Genomic DNA, 18,564 nt, shown 5'->3' on the forward strand with positions numbered 1-18,564 from the left:
GAATTACTTCACCATTGAATTTCAAACTTCTTTCCAAAAATCAATCAGCTGCTCACACAATCAAGGACAAAATTGTTATTGTGGGTACTACCTGTTACATTTTTATTCTAATGTTCAGCTGTATGTGTAGGATTGAATTGTGTTAAATCTTCATTTTCTTTCTGTATAAACTTGAAAAGGGGCTAAGTGACTGTTAAATCCTGAGGTAAACAACTATCACTTTAAAGAAGAAACCCTGTGCTACAGTGTTTAATTTTACAATGTTTAATTCTACAATGTGATTATTGCTTCATAGTCCAGTAATTGCTATGTACTTTGTCATCAGTATTCTTGTCTGATTTAATTTACTTGTAATCATTCTGTTGTGTTTCTCGATGTTAGTATTAATACTATAATCTTTCCTCAAGCACATGTACTAGCTCATTTTATATAGATCTGTGACTTATTTTCATTTTATATATGTTAGATTTTTAAGTTTGTTTTGCTATCACTTCCTCATTATATCATATTTTGGCTTTGATATTATATGTAAACTATATGAAATTTACACTGTATATTTTCACTAATATCAAAATTTTACTTGGCCTCAAAGTCCATATTATGCAAACCATCATAACTCTCTTTTCTCTGTATAATTATATAAATGGTTATAAATCTGCCCCTCCTACTTCCTGTTAAACAGAAAACAAAATGAGTTTCAATATGGAAGAAAAAAAACATTTGTAGAGGAAATATTTGTTAAATATGCATCACTTACCCCTGCCCCCAATAAAAATAAAGCCCCATATGATGGGCGAATTCTATGTTTCCATGGAGTTGGCTTCAAAGGTGTTGCATGAAATTTCTTCTGCATATGATGTGTGTCTAGGTTTCATAAGCATTTCTAAGAGTGACTTTTATAACCAAGCATGATACAACTCTCTGTATGTATCATTTTTAAACCAGTCAGAGCATGATGGTTCATTTGGAATGGATGGACAAATATTTGGGATGGTGTGGCATTCACTGACACATTTGTTGATGTGCATATATCTTGCTGACAATACATGTTTTATTTGAATTAGCATTACAGAAAGAAAGGACACTACCAAGATCTGTTCATATTGTTTGTGAATTATGTTTATCCCAAACAATAAGTTAAGACTTATAAATCTCAATCACATAATATAGTGTTGTAGTTTTCCCACATGTACATTTGGGATATGAAAAAAAGAATTGTCTCTTAACCTGGTGATGAATCTTAGTTGCTTCAGTAGTTAAACTAATAGTCATATACAAGTCTATACTTTGTGGAAATCTTTATTTTAACCTGTTAACCTTATCCTTCAGTCATAAGAACTGTGCTTAAAAGGCTCTTAGTGCTCCATAATTCTTAGTCACGTACCCTTAATTCTTAAATGAAGTTTTATATGTCTTTTTTATTTTTTTATTTCTTATTTTACTTCTTATTTTATTTTTAATCTTATTTATTTTTCTGCTTTTGTTTTTTTCTCTTTTCCCAAGTTTCCATAAAAACCTTTGCAAAGTCATTTTTTAAAAAAATATAAGACTAAACTTTTTACTATCTTTGATAGTGTCCTTTTAACTGTTTCGACTAACTATTTTTTGTTATTTATAATCCACCAAACATCAGAGGTACTTGCCTTTTTGATACTAAAGTAGGCTTTTAAAATCTGCTGTCTGAGAAACTAGTAATTTTAAACTGGCAGAGAACAACATGTCTGAAAAGGATAGAGTCAAAATTTCACAAAAAACAAACATAAACACGGGCATTGTTTGAGCACATCTATATTATGTAATTTGCCAATAACTACTTCTCTATTGAATATATTTTTTAAAAAAATTGCAATAAAATAAAAAGTGTTATTTATATTTCAGCTATATTTGTACTGCAATATTTCTCAATACTGAAATATATAATATTCATAGGAATCCTTGTAAATCATCAACACCCACGTTGGACTGTCAACACTTTTAAATCCTACAGTGTCTCTGTAATTTTAGTCATACCTTTAATAAAACACACTTTTATTTATGCATTCAGGATGAAGGCCTATTATACAATATCATGCCTTGGAACTCCCCATTTTCATATTATCAGAGGAAGTGGGAATGGTAGGGTAAGAGCTGCTACTGTTTAAGAAGCACATGCTTAGCAGCCCTTGAGCAAGTAGGACCTCTTGGTTGTAAAGTACTCTGAATCCTAGCAATAGAAAGCCAGTTTGGTCTTGTGGTTAAGGCTAGAAAGCAGGAGACCATCAGTTCAAGTCCCATCTTAGCCATGAAAGTCAGTGAGTGGCTTTTGGCCAGTTATTCTCTCTCAACCCAACCCACCTCATAGAATTGTTGTTGTGGGGAAAATTGGAGAAGGAAGGTATTTTTGCTGCCTTGAGTTAGGTAAAATTAATAGAAAGGAGAACGCTAAATGTCAATAAATGCCACAGACTGAATTGTGTCAAGGTAAAATGGGAGGTTTTCTATGTCTTCAAAAGGTTGTAGATCGAGCTGCAGTATTGGCCTGTTTTTTTTACATGGACTATTTAGCTCTACATCTTGTGCTTGCCAGTCTTAAATGGCTAGTTCTGACAGTTAGTGTCCATAGGTTTGTTACCATTTGTCTAAAAAGTGTCAAAAGGGTTTAAGAAAACCAAATCTGTCCATTCTTCACAGTTGTATTTCCTTTTTGTTCCTATGAAGTCCAGCATAGGTCAATAGGAAATGCATCTCTTTCAATGTTCCTTTCAAACTGCCTGATATTTGACTTAAACTAGAAGCAGTCATTTTCTGTGATTATTTGTCCGAGTCTTAAATTCATACGGTCTGCTTCAGAGCTTTGCATGATTTGTTTAATACTGTACATCCAAAGCAGATGTTAATAGTGTGGGATCATTTAACGAATTACTCTTGTACTTCAACAGGAATCAACAGAGAGTTCCAACACAACCATTGAAGATGAAGATGTAAAAGGTATGATGTGAAGAGATGTCATATTTTTTATACAAATGTAACTGTTCGCGTTTGGTATTATTTGTTTAACGCATTAAGTAAAAAAATTCATTATACTAGAAAAAAATTCATAGAATAGGAATAGGAGGTGGGTTGCATCAATTCATCTGTCTATATAAGGGCATTTACATCACATTCAGAAGTTTGCTGACTTTAGAACTTTAGTAGTTTATTTTCCCAGCAGCTATAGGTTGTTTGTGCTGTTTTAACTATTATCCACCAGTCCTGAACACCCTATGTTAATTGGCATGTGTATTATAGAGAGGACTCCATGCCATAGTTGTGCTGCTTCCTCAGATTTCTAGGAATATATTTTGTCTGGTCATTTGAAGTTCTGATGGACCTATCTGGTGGATATTTATGACAGATTTGGTTTCCCTCCTCTGCCCATGCACAGTCACATGACTGCATTTTGAGTACTCGTAACTAGGCTGCATTTACAACTCTGCAGCATCCCATGGTCATGTGACCATATTTTATGATGGTTTTCTTGAAAACTGGCCTTTACTTCTGGTTTTCAGCAAAAACACATCCATAGTGAACTGGCAAGGCAGTCAGTAAACAGTGTCAGGTACAAGCTGAGAGATGAGACAGCAAGACGCAATCGAGTTTCACCCTTTATTTCCTTATACCTAATAGGCAGAATTTTGCAAACTAAAGCTATAATTCTTACCTACTAGATGCATCCTGAAATATTCTAACGCACAGTATGACTACCTTGAATCTCGGGAATTACCCAGTCCCCTCCCATCCAGCTCTGGACAGTACAATCTCTTAATCTGGACCTCCTACTGGGAAGGCTCTGTGTGGCCAAATGTTTCCTCTCTAGTCTTGCAAGTGCACATTCCATCAAATCAAGGACTTGTACAGATACCGATGCAGACATAGATATAAACATAGATGTAGCTATAGCTATATGGAGTATTTTAAAAAATAAAACCTGTTTAGATGCTAGTTTTTGTAGCTTTCTGGGTAATTGTTAAAAATTTTGACTGATTTTTTTCTATTATGATAGCATGTTTTCAAAATAATTCAGATATGAATGGAAGACTCTGGCCATTTGGATATTAGCACACATCCCTGATCAGGGAAGGATGGAAATCATAACTTAACAATTTAAACAGTCATCAGTTTCTTACATTTATTCTAGAGCTATGATCCCTCCAAAATTAAATGGCCGAAAAAGACTTTGCCATGTAAGTTCAAAGGCATATTTTTCTAAATAGAGCACTCCCTTGTACTGTAAATAGAACTAGATAGTCTATGGGCCATTGGGTCATTGTTTCAACAATGACAGAATTCCTAATCTACTGCCTTCACTGGAAATATTGGGATACATTCAGAGATGTATCTGCCATGAAAATAAACATCATTTTATATTATGTCATAAATTGTTTTATGATCATCTTTATGTCATAATTTTTTTTATAAAATTTGCCATATTTCATTTCCATGGGAGTCATTGATCCCAGATTTTGGACACATTTTGTAAATTAGCTCATTTGAAGTATGTTGGTTCAAAATATTTTGACCTACATTGCACCGTTTCGCCCAGGAAAAGGTTACAGGAGTCAGCGTTTTAGTAATATATAGATATACATTACAGGTGGCTAGTACGGAGACAAATTGTAGGAAAAGAAGAAGGCCTTCTCATACTGATAACATCCTAGGCGGGTTTTCATTTTTTAAATAAATTCCTAAATTCTGAGATATTGTACCTCACCACTTTTTATTATTGGTAGTTTCAGTGTAGGATTTATCTCTCTCAATAGAGAGATAAAAGTTATAAATATTAATGCTATTTAACTATCCTTAGTTAAATGTATGTTAGAAATTAGAATAAACATGTAAAAAAATGAGAGCCTTTCAGTATCTTCCTAAGTATGAAACAACTGTATAACACAATATAAACTATTGCATCAATTATTTGTTTTTCAAGTCCTGGTTTTAGCAATGCTTTTTAAATTTGTTTGATAAGGTTAATTTATTCTTTCAATATTATGCAGTGGACTTCTTCATTATAATCACACATTTGTTAGAAAGGACAATATAAGATAATAGTTTGGGACAAGATTTAGTGGTTCACAACCAGGCTCAAGGTTGACTCAGCCTTCCATCCTTCCGAGGTAGGTAAAATGAGGACCCAGATTGTTGGGGGCAATAAGCTGACTTTGTAATAATGCCGCTTGGGGGGGGGCGAAAGCCCTAATAAGCAGGCATATACATAGAATGAAGGCTATTGCTAAGCACATTGGTTTGTGCTTAAATTGTAAGCCGCCCTGAGTCTACGGAGAAGGGCGGGATATAAATGGGATTAAAAAATTTAAAAAAAATTAAAAAAAATTAGTTGCAGCACATTATGGTTCTCTTATTCTTACGCAAGATACTTCCGTGCATTTTATGGAATCATTTTTCAAATTGGGAATTATTATTAAAGCTTGTAGTTCTTAGGACTAATAATCTGAGATATCCTCATTAGAATATGCATAATTAATGAAATTTCTATATTAATTAGAGGTTCATTTACTGATTTACATTATTTGTAGTTGGACCACAATGTTATAAACAAACAAGTATATTGACCTTGTTTATTATGATAATCATTTATCTTTGTAAGATGACATATCATTGTGGGAATTTAAGAATATCTTTTATGCTACTGGTATGTAAATTGAAACCAAATGTGATTTGTCAGTCTCTTTTTTTCTTATATATTTTATTGATGTTGCAGTGTTCTTTTTTCATTTGTTTGTGTACTTAAATTATTACTTTGGGGTTTTATTCTGGCCCTCCTTTTCCTTTTATCTCTATCTTCCTCCACCTCCAGTACAGTTCTCAAAAAGGTGTTAAGTACTATTCATGTAGGTGTTAAGTACTATTCATCTTTCCTCTTCTCCTGTGGTGGAATCACAGGCTGAAATAGAGTAGAATTAGACAACTCAGCTCAGCCAACTCATTGTGGTCAACTTGCCACTGCCAACTCGCCGCAACCAATTACCATGGCCAGCTCATGGCAGAACAACTCACTCTGGCCAACTCGCTGTGGGAGAATTTAATAATTCAATTTAATTATTTAAAATAAAAAAAAATATTTAATTTTTTGTCATTCACATTGTTCTGTACCAGCCTGCTACCGGCCCTGCAGAAAAGGCAACCCCTTTATAAACGGCAAGAGGCTGGAATGACGTCTGCCAAATTTATTACTACAAAAAACAAACAAGACACGTACCAAGATACAAGAAACACTATCTGAGCGGTTGCTTTCAGCAAACCAGCCCTCCCCAAACATTCCCTTTATAAAGAGTTCAGGGCGTGGCCTCTCTCTGCCTCCTTCCGAGAAGCCCCACAGCCTTCCTCTGTTTACTCCTACTTGACTGTCTCCTGCGTCGGGCGTCCTTGAACAGGGCCAGCTGTGGGTCATCTTCATCCACACTGCCAGGCTCACACAGCTGGGTCTCCATGGTGACCAAGTGGGAGGGGCCTGCCTGAGGGCTATCATCAGCAAGATCTTCAACCCCCTCAGCAAGGTCTTCAACACCCCCCTCCTCCTCTGATTCGTCCGACCCAACTGCCGAACCCACAGGCTGACCCTGAATCACAACACACATTTCATTTTGTCTCTCCTTTAGCAACTTTTCTTTAATGATTCTGTTCCACCATTTCTTTGATATTATATAACTTTTATCCCATGGTGAGTTGGCCGTGGCAAGTTGGCTATTGCGAATTGTCCCGTGGCCAGTTGGCTGTGGTGAGCTGACTGTGACAAGTTAGCCATGGCAAATTGTCATAGATCTGAAGTAGAAGGAGCCCTTCCAGGGTGGAGTAAAGAGACATTCCAGCATGGAGTCGATTTGGGGAAGAAAATCTCCGAGATCTAACCCTGCTGTTAGATCTGTATATCTGCTTTTTCCTAACGGAGGGCAGTCAGTTTGGTGAGACTCTTGTAAATAGGTGTTCAACAAGAAAGGATAGTTTTATTCTATTCAGAGTTGTTCTGGTTGCTTGCATCTGACCTCTCCCCTTACTGTTTCATTTTACTGATCATGTTTTTATTGTCTTACTAGCTATTCCTATATCAATGTCTCCTGACGCTTCTCCTTATACTCTATAGTTTCATCTTTATTCAACTGTTGTGTTTCTTTCCATCAATTCAGTGGCAAGATTTAAGGATCTGACAGATTCACAGGATATCTTGCTTGAATGTGAGCCTTCTCAATCCACTCCTTCCTCTCCTTTGTGTATGTTGAGAGATATAGTACATGTAACTACTAATCCATTCCCAGTTGAAATTAAGAGATAAGTCATTTAAAAATACCTTAGAGGTGGAATGAAAATAGGTACTTACTAAAATTTGAAGGCTTAGTTCTTCTCTGTTGTTGTGGATGAATATATTTTCTTATTTCCATGATTTCATAATGAACAGGGACTAATACAATAAATCAGTGGTGGCAAACCTATGGAACATGTGCCAGAAGCGGTACTCAGAGCCCTATCTGTGGGCACGTGTGCCATCGCCCCAGCCCCGCCTCCCCCATGGACCCCTCCTTACCAGCTGCTCCCCCAGAGGAGAATCACCCCCGGGCGTGGCCTGTGCAGAGCAGCACAGCCAAGGACATGGCAGCCAGGCAGTTGACATGAGACTCCGCCCTCATGCCCCGTCACGCGCAGATGATGCTGCAAGGTGCAGGCAGAGGGTGTGGTTGCCATGGCACTGCTGGGGCTGCTGGGCCCCTTGGTAGATCTGTGGAAGGCCGTGGAGGTGGTGGCTGGTCCAGCGGGTGGAGGGGGGCAGGGAAGGGGCGGGGCAGAGTGGTGGCAGGGTGGGGTGATGGAGCGGTGGCAGGGTGGTTTTGGGACACTCGGTCTCTAAAAGATTCGCCATCACTGCAGTATATGAAAGAAAAAAAACTAAAGAATTATTTTTTCTCTGCAAAGTTAGTTAATTTTTAATTGTATAATATTGAGAATACATCAGGAAACATTTTTTCTAATGTATTATATATGGACACATATCAGTAAATAGTTAATGAGAAGACAGTTAAAGAATTTTGCTAATATTCTTGGATATATCATTTTGTCTTCTCTTCCTGAGTCTACTAAATCTAAGCTGCTACTGTTCAAGAGACATTCTCCTTGATAAATCCCATTGAATGAATTGGAACAACCCCATACTGTATCAAGCTTACATTCACTTGAACTTCCAGAAAAAGAATATTTGGGTTATCAGGCCATTAGGTAGAAATTGTAAGTCAGTTTTCAATCATATATATTTCCCAACCATTCATCTTTTGTTTTAAGCATCCTACTTGGTATTTCATGTGCTGTATGTAGTGATATCTCAAGTTTGAGGTAGCTGTGCCTAAAAATCTGTTCTTGAAAACCATAGTAAGGAATAAGGAAAAGTGAATGAAGAGAAGAGAAGACCATCTGGTCTCTGAATAGCTTGGGATGATGTATTTGTTTCTATCATTCGCAGCCTGCTATTTGTTTTCAACAAAACCCAAGCATTTGCTATTCATATTGTTGTGTAGTTAAGGAACTTTGTGGGTAGGAATAATCAGATATTTATTCATTTGTTTGTTGCATATTTTCCCATCTTTCATCTGAAAGCCGCATATATAAAAATAGACTTTTTTGTTATTGTTAGACTACTTTACATATCAGTTTCCATTCCTGAAATTTTTAAAAAAATATCCATATAATTGATCATACATTATTTTCTTTGATAGACAGATTAACTGAACTGTCCTTTATGGTATCTGAATCAGGATGGGTATTTTTACAAGCATAGAATGAAAGGAAGGTCATGTTTAATTCACATACAACTGCAGTAGAGAGTAATGTGCTGCCAAAAGCCAAAAGTGCTTATAGAATGAAGTATATGTAATTTAAAATTATAGAAATATATTCTTGAGGGAATGGATTATGTTATCTTTCTTCTTTGCAGACCTATGGTACTCTTGGCATGACATATTTTTGTTCAAATTTTAGAGTCATGATGACTTTAGATCAAGGGTGTCAAACTCTTATTTCATTGAGGGCCACATCAGCATTGTCGTGCCCTTGGGGGGGGCGTGGCCCACTGGGTGGGCATAGCTGCAGTGGTCACAGCTGATGTGGTTGGTGTGGCCACCTTGACATTGCTCATGGGGGGACACCTGTGGGGGCACAGCAGCTTGGGGGAGATCCAGGGGTTCTCTGGTAGGTGGGGCAGTGGGCAGGAGGATTATCCTATGTGGTGAGGCAAGGCAGGGGCCAGGGCAGTTGTTGTCTGACACCATCGGCCCCCGCACACAGAGCCCAGCGAGTGCATCGGGACCAATGGTGTCCGTCAGCAACCAGAGCCTGCCGGCCCCTCGACCAGCACACTCTGGGGCTCTGCAGCCTGCTGTGAATACTGGGTCAGCACAAAGGAGACAAAGCCGCCAGCTAGGAAGCCCTGAGTAGAGGTGCTAGAGCATGCCCAGCAACCAAAAGACCACCCTGAGCGGGGAAAGCTGGATCCCCATCAGCGCCGTTGTCCCCCAGTCCCAGCTAGGATTGCATGCCTCCCCACATCTCTGCTGGCCCTGGGTGGTCCTGGTGCCAATGGGGATCCAGCTTTCACCACTCAGGGTGGCCTTTTGCCTGCTGGTCCTGGGCGTGCTCTTCCACTTTTACTCAGGACTTTCTAGCCAACCGCTTCACCTCCTTCATGCTGGGAGGGCCTGCAGCTCTGGGCAGCAGTCTAATGGACCTGCATGAGAGGTTGGTGGCCGTGTTTGCGGCGGGTACCAAGGTGCATGAGGGGAATGCACACCACCCACAGACTACGGGCAAGACCCACGAGGGATTGAGGATATCACTAGTGGCAACCTGCTCTCTAACAAAAAAAGATGGGATGGATTATGCGTGTCTGGGAGTCTGCATCACGTGCTGCCAACCCCGACTCCACATGCTACAGGTGCCGCCGCAGCACTGTTGCTGGAGGGCCAGCCTGATATTCACAATGGGCTACGCAGCCCCTGCTGACAGATACTGTCAGCCCCCGCGCACTCACCACCTCTGATGTGTGCACCTTGGGGGCCACTGATCTGGCTGGGGCCAGGGCAGCGGGGGCCAGTCACAGCTCTGTTTTTGGAGCATTGGAAGCAGGCAACTTGATGGCCCCACTGGGGGAGAGAGGAGAACCAGGCTATGTGAGCAGTGAGCCAGTGTGCACGTGCAGCTCCACTCATGCGAGAGAGAAGATAAGCCTTTGGGGCACCGCTCACATGAATAGAGCTGTGTATATGCACCGGCCCACCTCTTGTACAGCCCAGTTCTGAATAGACCATGGCTCGGTAGTGAGACACAGCCCGGAGGTTGGGGAGCCATGTTCTAACAGGCTGATGTAAACCAGAGTAAATGCTAAATATTAATAATATGACTGCAGATACTTTGCTTAAATAGGAATATTATGAAATCGATGAGTGGGCCCATTTAAGTGGCTGCCTGGAAGTTCTCTGCACCCTGACTTGATTTTCACCCATAATTTTTAGTTCATTTGATAAAGGTGGCCCTGTGTCTAAAAACAGTAAAGCTTGAATCCCAGAACTAAAACAAATCTTCGTAAATAGGTGGGAATACCACATTAGTTCCTTATTATGAAACATAATAGAGTTCTGTATTGAATGTTAATTGCTGCTACAAACTTCAGAAATATCAGTGGGCAGGAAAATGTTAAGCATTTTAAATGAGAGACAGTGCGTTCAAGTAAGGGATTACAAGCATTCACTAGATTTGAGAACCAAAAGCATCTTGTTCCTAAAGTATATAGAAAACATTAGTATGTGACTTCTTACTAGATAGATATGTTGCAGCCCTTTTCTTTTCTAGATGATATTGTTGATTCCGAAAACGTGTGAAATGGATGGGGCTAATGAGGATGCTCTACGCAGCATCTATAACCAAACTTTGGACACAAAAGGAGAATGAAACCTCCCTCAGGAAATCAGGTCTGTGCCTTGCTTATCCGGAAATAATTGAGATGTGCCTCATTTCCCACGTATAGGCAAAAAAATATTGCAATGACTTCAAATGTAGGATTATTTGTTTATTAGATTTATATCCTATTTGTCCTCCAAGAGCTCAAGGTAACCTACATACAATCTCTCCCTTTGTGCTCCACACAGAAACTAACCCTGCGAAGTGGTTCTTCCTAAGAGATGCAGAGTCACTCAGGGAGCTTTTATGACTGAGGATACATTGGGTAGACCTCAGAATTAGGTTCCAATATCTGTTTTAAATCTTAATTATTTTTTTAACCTTCCCATTAACTCCTTGATTTCCTTTTTCTCCCCCGAAAGGAAAGCCTTGTACTGAGAATGAAAGAAGAGGAATAGTTGGAGGCTCTCTATGACTTCAAATCCTTCTTGATGTGTCTTTTTCCATTGGCTGTAAGCTGCAAGCCCCAAAATTTCTAGAAATGGATAACTCACGGGACATCCTTTCCCATCTTATTATTTTCCACGGTCTTTTTCTCAGATAAGGATTTCTTTGCTGGTACAATGGAGGGAAATAGCAGAAAAGAAAGAGAGAAGTGGTGCGATGCAGAGCCTCCCATTTTAATCACTCCTTGACTTGAATTCATTTAATCAGGAGCACGTTCTCGTTTTTCTGTTTTCGAACACGTCTTTCCCTATGTGTTAGAGTCTTAGACATGATGTGTTACAAAAAAAGAATTTTTTAAAAATTATAGTCAGTATTAAAAATACTGATCCCAGAAGTAACCCGCCCCAGAAATTCACATGCTGTGTGTTCTCACTCATAGTGTCACTAATTTAAAGACAGTGATAAAATAAATTGACTCTGCACTGCCAGCTAGCAATTTTATAGTATTATAGAATTTGAGGAAGTATAAATATTCAGTTTTTTGACTTCCCCAAAGTCAAGGCATCTAGTCTTGCTGTTGCTGTTGGACAAAAGTACATGGACCAGACGTTTTCCACTACTGTGATCCCATATCTCTAATCTATTTGTACTTCATACAATCTATACTTGCATATAAGCCCATCCCCGGACAATCCAACACTTGACTTTTTAACCAAGGTATCATGAAAAATGTGCCACCCATGCATAAGGCCACCTTTGAATTTTGGTATTTTTAATCTTCACATTTGTTTTATTCATGGGTACATTAGCTAAAAAATTGAAAGCTTATCCATAGATGGGCTTTCTGTGATTATTTTTAAAAAGCTTGAGGGAAAATACTATATACACTTATGTATAATTAATATTCTCTATTATCTGTGTATAAGCCAAACCCTATTTTTGGGGTATATATGAACACCTGAAAGTTTCAAGTATATATGACATGTGACAAGGATATTATTTACGTTACTCAATAAACATTACTTTTTCAGTTGCCACAACATAGTTCTTTCTCTATTTCTCTCCTTTAAAGACTGAGAATCATATTCCTTGGCCATGCATTTTCTCACTTTCTAGATCCCATATTTCAGTAGGTCCTGTTGCAGGTTGAGGTTGCTTATAAGTTCTTATTGGGTTATGCTTTTTTTAGGGGGGGAGAACCAATTGTTCATTGCTGATTGGTTGTAGCTAGTATACATCTTAGAATGCTTGTGGTTGTTAGGCCCCATTCCACCATAAGGTTTATGTTCAGTTTCAGTTCTTTCAATCAATTTTATTCAAAATAGAGCTGGAAGGGACCTTAGAGGTCTTCTAGTCCAACCCCCTGCTCAAGCAGGAGACCCTATACCATTTCAGACAAGTGACTGTCCAGTCTCTTAAATACCTCCAATGATGAAACACCTACAACTTCTGCCGGTGAGCTGTTCCACTGCTAGGAAGTTTCTCCTTAGTTCCAGGATGCTTCTTTGCTTTCATGCACAACTTGTTTCTCCTTCAGTTCTCCAAGTCAATTCCCTTTCTCTCTTTCATCAACACCCACACTGTGTGCCTTCAAAGTTTCCCTTCATCTCTCTGAAGCACAGGTGTGACCCACTACATTCTTAAAGTCCTTGTATTTCTTCCAAATTTTAATTGTTTTTCACAATGTTCATAAAACATTTTTTCCTGTTTGGATGATGGAGGAAAGTTCTCACTTTGCTGGATTTCATGCTTGGAAGTAGCAAATATAATTGTTTTGGATTCAGAATTCTTCTAAATATTGAGTGAGTTAAAGAACTTAACTTCTTGGTCAGCTCTATTTATCTATTTGGGTTGCAGTTGCTACTTTGTAAGTTTGAAAATTGTCCATGGATTGATAGACTTTCATGCCTTGAGATTGGCTTTGGTTTTGAGTCTTAGTTATTAATGATTAAATATAGATATCTTAAAGCCTTTATTTAAATATTTGTGTACATGACAAGTGCCTACATTATAAGCACTTTTATGATGCTGCTATGGGTACTATGTTGACACCAGATGGAAGGACAATGAGAGGGAGGGAGAGAACGGAAGTGAGGGAGGGAAGGAAGAAGAGAGAAGGAAGGAGAGGAAGGACAATGAGGGAGGGAGAGACAATGGAAGGGATGGAGAGAAGGAGGAACAGAAAGGGAAGGAAGGAAGGAGGGGAAGGACAATGAGAGGGAGGGAGATACAATGGAAGGGAAGGAGGGAAGGAGGAAGAGACAAGGAAGGAAGGAAGGGGAAGGAAAATGAGGGAGAGAAAGAATGAAAAGGATGGAGGGAAGGAGGAAGAGACAGGGAAGGAAGAAAGGGGAAAGAATGAGGGAGGGAGAGACAATGGAAGGGAGGGAGGGAAGGAGGAAGAGACAAAGGGAAGGAAGGAAGGAAGGAGGGGAAGGACAATGAGAGGGAGGGAGAGACAATGGAAGGGAGGGAGGGAAGGAGGAAGAGACAAAGAGGGAGGGAAGGAAAGGAAGGAAAGGACAATGGGAGAGAGGGAGTGAAGGAAGGCACCCACCCCCCTCCACCAGAGACCCACGGATCCCCCCCACAGGCCCCCGGCAACCTGAGTGATAAGCTGGCCATGCCACACACCCCCTGGCCATTGATCACATGACCCAGGGACACTGTGAATGTCATAAGTATGAATCAATTGCCAAGCATCTGAATGTAAATCACATGACCCTGGGGATGCTTGAACAGTCATAAGTGTGAAAAATGGTCATAAGGCACTTTTTTCAGTACCGTTGTAACTTCGAATAGTTACTAAGCGAATTGTTGTAAGTCGGGGACTACTTGTACTTTATCATTTTTTTCCCTTTTTTGGGGGGGGTCAAGTTTTTGACACCTTGCTGGGCAACTGGTGGTACTTGGATATTGCCTTATCCTAAAAGTGGTACAATGGGTGAAAAGGTTGAAAAGCCCTGCTCTATAAGAGTTGGGAGACCTCTACAAAATTATTTTTTATGGATAATTTAACTTTTCTTTAAGAAAGAACATTTCTCTAAGGTCTGATTAGAGGTCAGGTTGATGCAGAATGAGACACATTCCATGTGAGGCCCTTGGCTTTTAACATGTACGGTGGTCCAAACTCCAAATATTATGCTTTCTGTTCCTTGTTTATCCCAAATACACTTTTTCAAGAGGCAACTGTACTTTGTTTTTCTTTGAAGATGTTTTGCGTCTCCTCCAAGAAGCTCCCTTCCATTCTCCACCATCCAGTCAGAGCTGAAGAAATTTCTTGGATGAGAAGCAAAACATCTTCAAAGAAAAACAAGAACATCCAGTTGCCTCTTGAAAAAGCACCTTTGGGACAACCATGACCCAGATGATTGAGAATCTCCAGAGATATGTTCCTTGTTTATTTATTTTCTTTTTGATCATTTTTGTAACCTTTTATTTACATGTGGGGCTAATATAGCTACTGCTTTGAATATTGTAACTGTTTAGATTGGTATTAGCCTCACTGGATGTTTTACTTCTGTTCATATCAAAGCAATTAAATGTTTGATTGCTGCAGGATAGAAATATAAAAAATAAATAAATGGTGCATTTTGTTGGGTGGAAATGTGTTTATCTTATAGAGTCATACAATTTTATTTCATATGTTTTGTGTAAACCATTCTGCAGCTCGCAAACTTGCAAAGAATTGCAAGGTACCCAAAGTTGAATATATATATATATATATATATATATATATATATATATATATATATATATATATATATATATATGTATGTGTGTGTGTGTGTGTGTGTGTGTGTGTAAGTTACTAACAAAGAATTAAGGGAGTAATTTACACAAATATATGAACTGTCCGGTGTGACTACAGCCTGTTCGATGGCCTTTGAGATAAGGCTGAAAACAGGAAATAAAGATTTGCCCCATGTTTGGGGCCTAGCAAGGTAATCTAATAGTTAACATATGACACAGACATACATACACACACACACACACACACACACACACACACACACACACACACACACACACACACACATATATATATATATATATATATATATATATATATATATATATATCCCTCCTTTATTGTTTTTTAATAAATAATTACTAGTAGAGTGTATTCAATGTTTGCTTCCTCTCCTTGATTTACAAAATCTCTTCCACATAGGATCTTTTGAGCAAGTAATTTCAGCAATAACAATGTATTCCGTGTATTTTACTCTGTGAATGAATTTTCATTATTTAATAGTACTAGACACATTGTTTTACTCCTCCTTTTCTGAGACTGTTGGTTGTTGTTCTCCATGTTAGAGCCTATCTATCTATCTACCTACCTACCTACCTACCTACCTACCTACCTCATACATACAGTATTTCTTGACAGAGTTAAGTTCCCTGATCAAAAAATTGATTCTGTCTTCCTTTTCTTGTTTTTACAATAAATTGAATGAAAAAGAGTTTTGCAGGACTGAGGGGAGAAGGTGATCTGAAAACTAAGAAGGAATGGAATGTATGTGATTACACTTGAGGAAAATGTACCTTCACTTGAGAGTAAGAAAACTCACTATTAAAAATTGGAAAGGGGAGTAATAGTACTTTCTCCTGCTCTGGGGAAGGTATTGTTTGTGTGCTATCAGCAGCCTCAGTTTACATGTGAATGATTATAATCTAACATTATTCATATTTAAATTTAAAAATGCAAATGATTGCTGCAATTAAAGGGTCCCATAAAGTAAAGATTAAGGTTCTACAAAGTATTCAAATAGTCTTGTTCTATTTTGTGTTTTTATGTGATGGATAGATAGACAAACATCATGGAACGAGTTTAAACTACAATTAAATCTGTCCATATGATGTGAAATTAAGGACACTTTCAAAAGATGCCATACAACCCACCTTTGAAATTACAAGGAGAATAAGAATAAATAACTTGCATGTGTATCAGAAAGATATTCTGTCAAATGCACGGAACTCATCAAAGGATTATTCTTATTATATCCATGCTTCCTTTTACATCCTTTCTGAATAGTTTTGAAGCTGCAAAATTCACTGAAGGCATAAAAAGCCATAGATTTCCAATTCTTGCCTCCGATTTGTTCACACAGAAATATATATTACATAAAATTGGAAACAACTCAACTTGTAGCTGTTTTAACAGCAAAGGATGAACACAGAAGCTGTTTGAATGCATGACAATCAATTGATCAGAGAGAGACAACTCTGTGATTGTGACTGTTATTCATACAGTCTTTTGTTCTGTTGACTTTCATTATATATTTAATCTTGTCATTGTACATATTTTTCCCTTGTCTCTAGCTCGTAAACAAGAGATCATCAAGGTTACCGAGCAGCTGATAGAGGCTATCAATAATGGGGATTTTGAAGCCTACACGTAAGTTTCTTTCTACTCCCTATTCTGCTTTCTCTTACTTGGATATCAGTATAATGTTAGAGTATATTTCCATCAACTGGTTGTTTTAACAGAATGTGACTACAGTTCTCTTGATCATATTGAGGAGAAGAAGAAAGAATTTCTCATATTGGAGCTAGAGGACATTTTAATGGTCAGCCGGGTATTGAGGGTTATGATAAATCAGCTCATTATTTAAGTTTATATCACAGTTGTGGACAGAGATTGGGTTTTTCTGCTTTCAGGGAACAGAAGTTAAATTCTTCTTTCTTTTAACTGTTTGAAGTTTCCCTGTATTTTCTGCCTCAGATTGGTAAGAAACCACACAACCAGGATTGTTAGATGGTGTTCAGCATGAAGATTTTCATATGTTTAATATATTTCCAAAATGTACTGTAGACAGTGACATGTAATCTGTGCAGTGTTTATCTCAGCTTACACACATCATCAAAAATTAGAGAGAAAAGAGAGAAGTGGGTCAAAGGTGCAACAGAACATTCTTGGAACATTTTCATCTAGTAGCATCCTTAGTGCTTCCTGTTGCAGAAATGCATGCATTAATGGGAGCTGGAAGAGCCTCCTGAAGGCAATCTCAGCTGAGGACACTATCAGCAATCTCAGAACTGGCTTCACCTACTGTGTCAGGCGTGCGTGTGTGTGTGTGTGTCAAAGAAAGGAGGAGGAAAAGCACCAGGATAGCTCTTTTTCAAGGCAAAACTAGTGCCTTAAAGCTGTGGTTCTCCAAGGGGATCACAAGAAATTCAGGATTTAAGAGGCTTCTGGTTGGCACGTCCGGCGCTTCCGGATGTTCAGGAAGAGTCCGCTCCCTGTCGTCTGATCTTTCTTCCTTGGAAGACCCTGAAAAGGGTCGAAAGTCGCCCTGGAGGAGTGACCACCATGAGGAGGCCCTCCCTGTGATCGCGGAAGGGTGGCAGCCCTCCGCTTGAATCCGGAGCAGCTCCTTTGGCCCGAAGAAGAAGAGACCAGCCATTAAGATGGCTGACCATTAAGCCGCTCCTTGCCAAAAGCCAAAAGCACTACCTAGCACTAAGAAGCAATCTGGAGGACCTGGGTGAGATTTTACCTTTCTTATTCCCCTAACCATTTTCCTGTGGGACTTTTCTGAAAATTTCCTCCCTTTTTTTTTTTTTTTTGAAAGAACGGCGTTTATATACTTGGGGAATTTCAAAGCCTTAAAGCTTTAAAAAAATGACTCAGCAAAGAAATTAAGCAATATTATCTGTAATACTAAAAAGCTTCTATTTTTTTGTAGGGATCTACTATCCTATTTTCTGTTTAATCTGTGAATTAAGGGAAAAAAAGAATGGACTAATGCTACAAAAGCTTTATATTAATTTGGGGGGGGATTTACATTGCATTCTATATGCTCTTGATGACATCTTGTGGAGAAACCTGGTACAGCAAGTAAATCTTTTTCTTATTGTGAGAGCTGACTGAATAACAGAACTGTACTTGACATTACTTTCAAAGATAAGTGAGGGAACACCTGGCACTGAAAACAATTCTTTTGGGTGGAAAATCATTGACTCTTATTAAAATAGCCTCCATGGAAGATTTAGCTGTAAACAACAACGAAATGGATGAATACATCCCACCACTTAATTACAAACTGATACTGGACATGATTTTGGCAATGACAGAGTAAATTAAAGTCAAACTGCAAGATAAATCTGACATCTTAAAGCAAGGGTGTCAAACTGCCGGCCCATGGGCCGGACGCATCACGAAGAAACCGCGCCCACCCCATTGCCGGCAATGGGGGAAAAGTT

General features: G+C 38.7%; 1 protein-coding gene across 4 annotated transcripts in view; it reads left to right on the plus strand.

Moving 5' to 3' along the window:
- The window catches only part of CAMK2D (calcium/calmodulin dependent protein kinase II delta), a gene marked incomplete at its 3' end in the record, with an annotated part of 168,582 nt that overhangs the window by 119,714 nt on the left and 30,304 nt on the right, over positions 1 to 18,564 (plus strand). For all 4 annotated transcript variants that reach the window (XM_083367090.1, XM_083367087.1, XM_083367089.1 and 1 more), the window contains 2 exons: positions 2,919 to 2,967; positions 16,681 to 16,756. In XM_083367090.1, coding sequence (XP_083223216.1) covers positions 2,919 to 2,967; positions 16,681 to 16,756 — 125 coding nt within the window. The remainder of the gene's footprint in view (positions 1 to 2,918; positions 2,968 to 16,680; positions 16,757 to 18,564) is intronic.

Source organism: Vipera ursinii (assembly GCF_947247035.1).
Source record: "Vipera ursinii genome assembly, chromosome: 7".
Lineage (NCBI taxonomy): Eukaryota > Metazoa > Chordata > Lepidosauria > Squamata > Viperidae > Vipera > Vipera ursinii.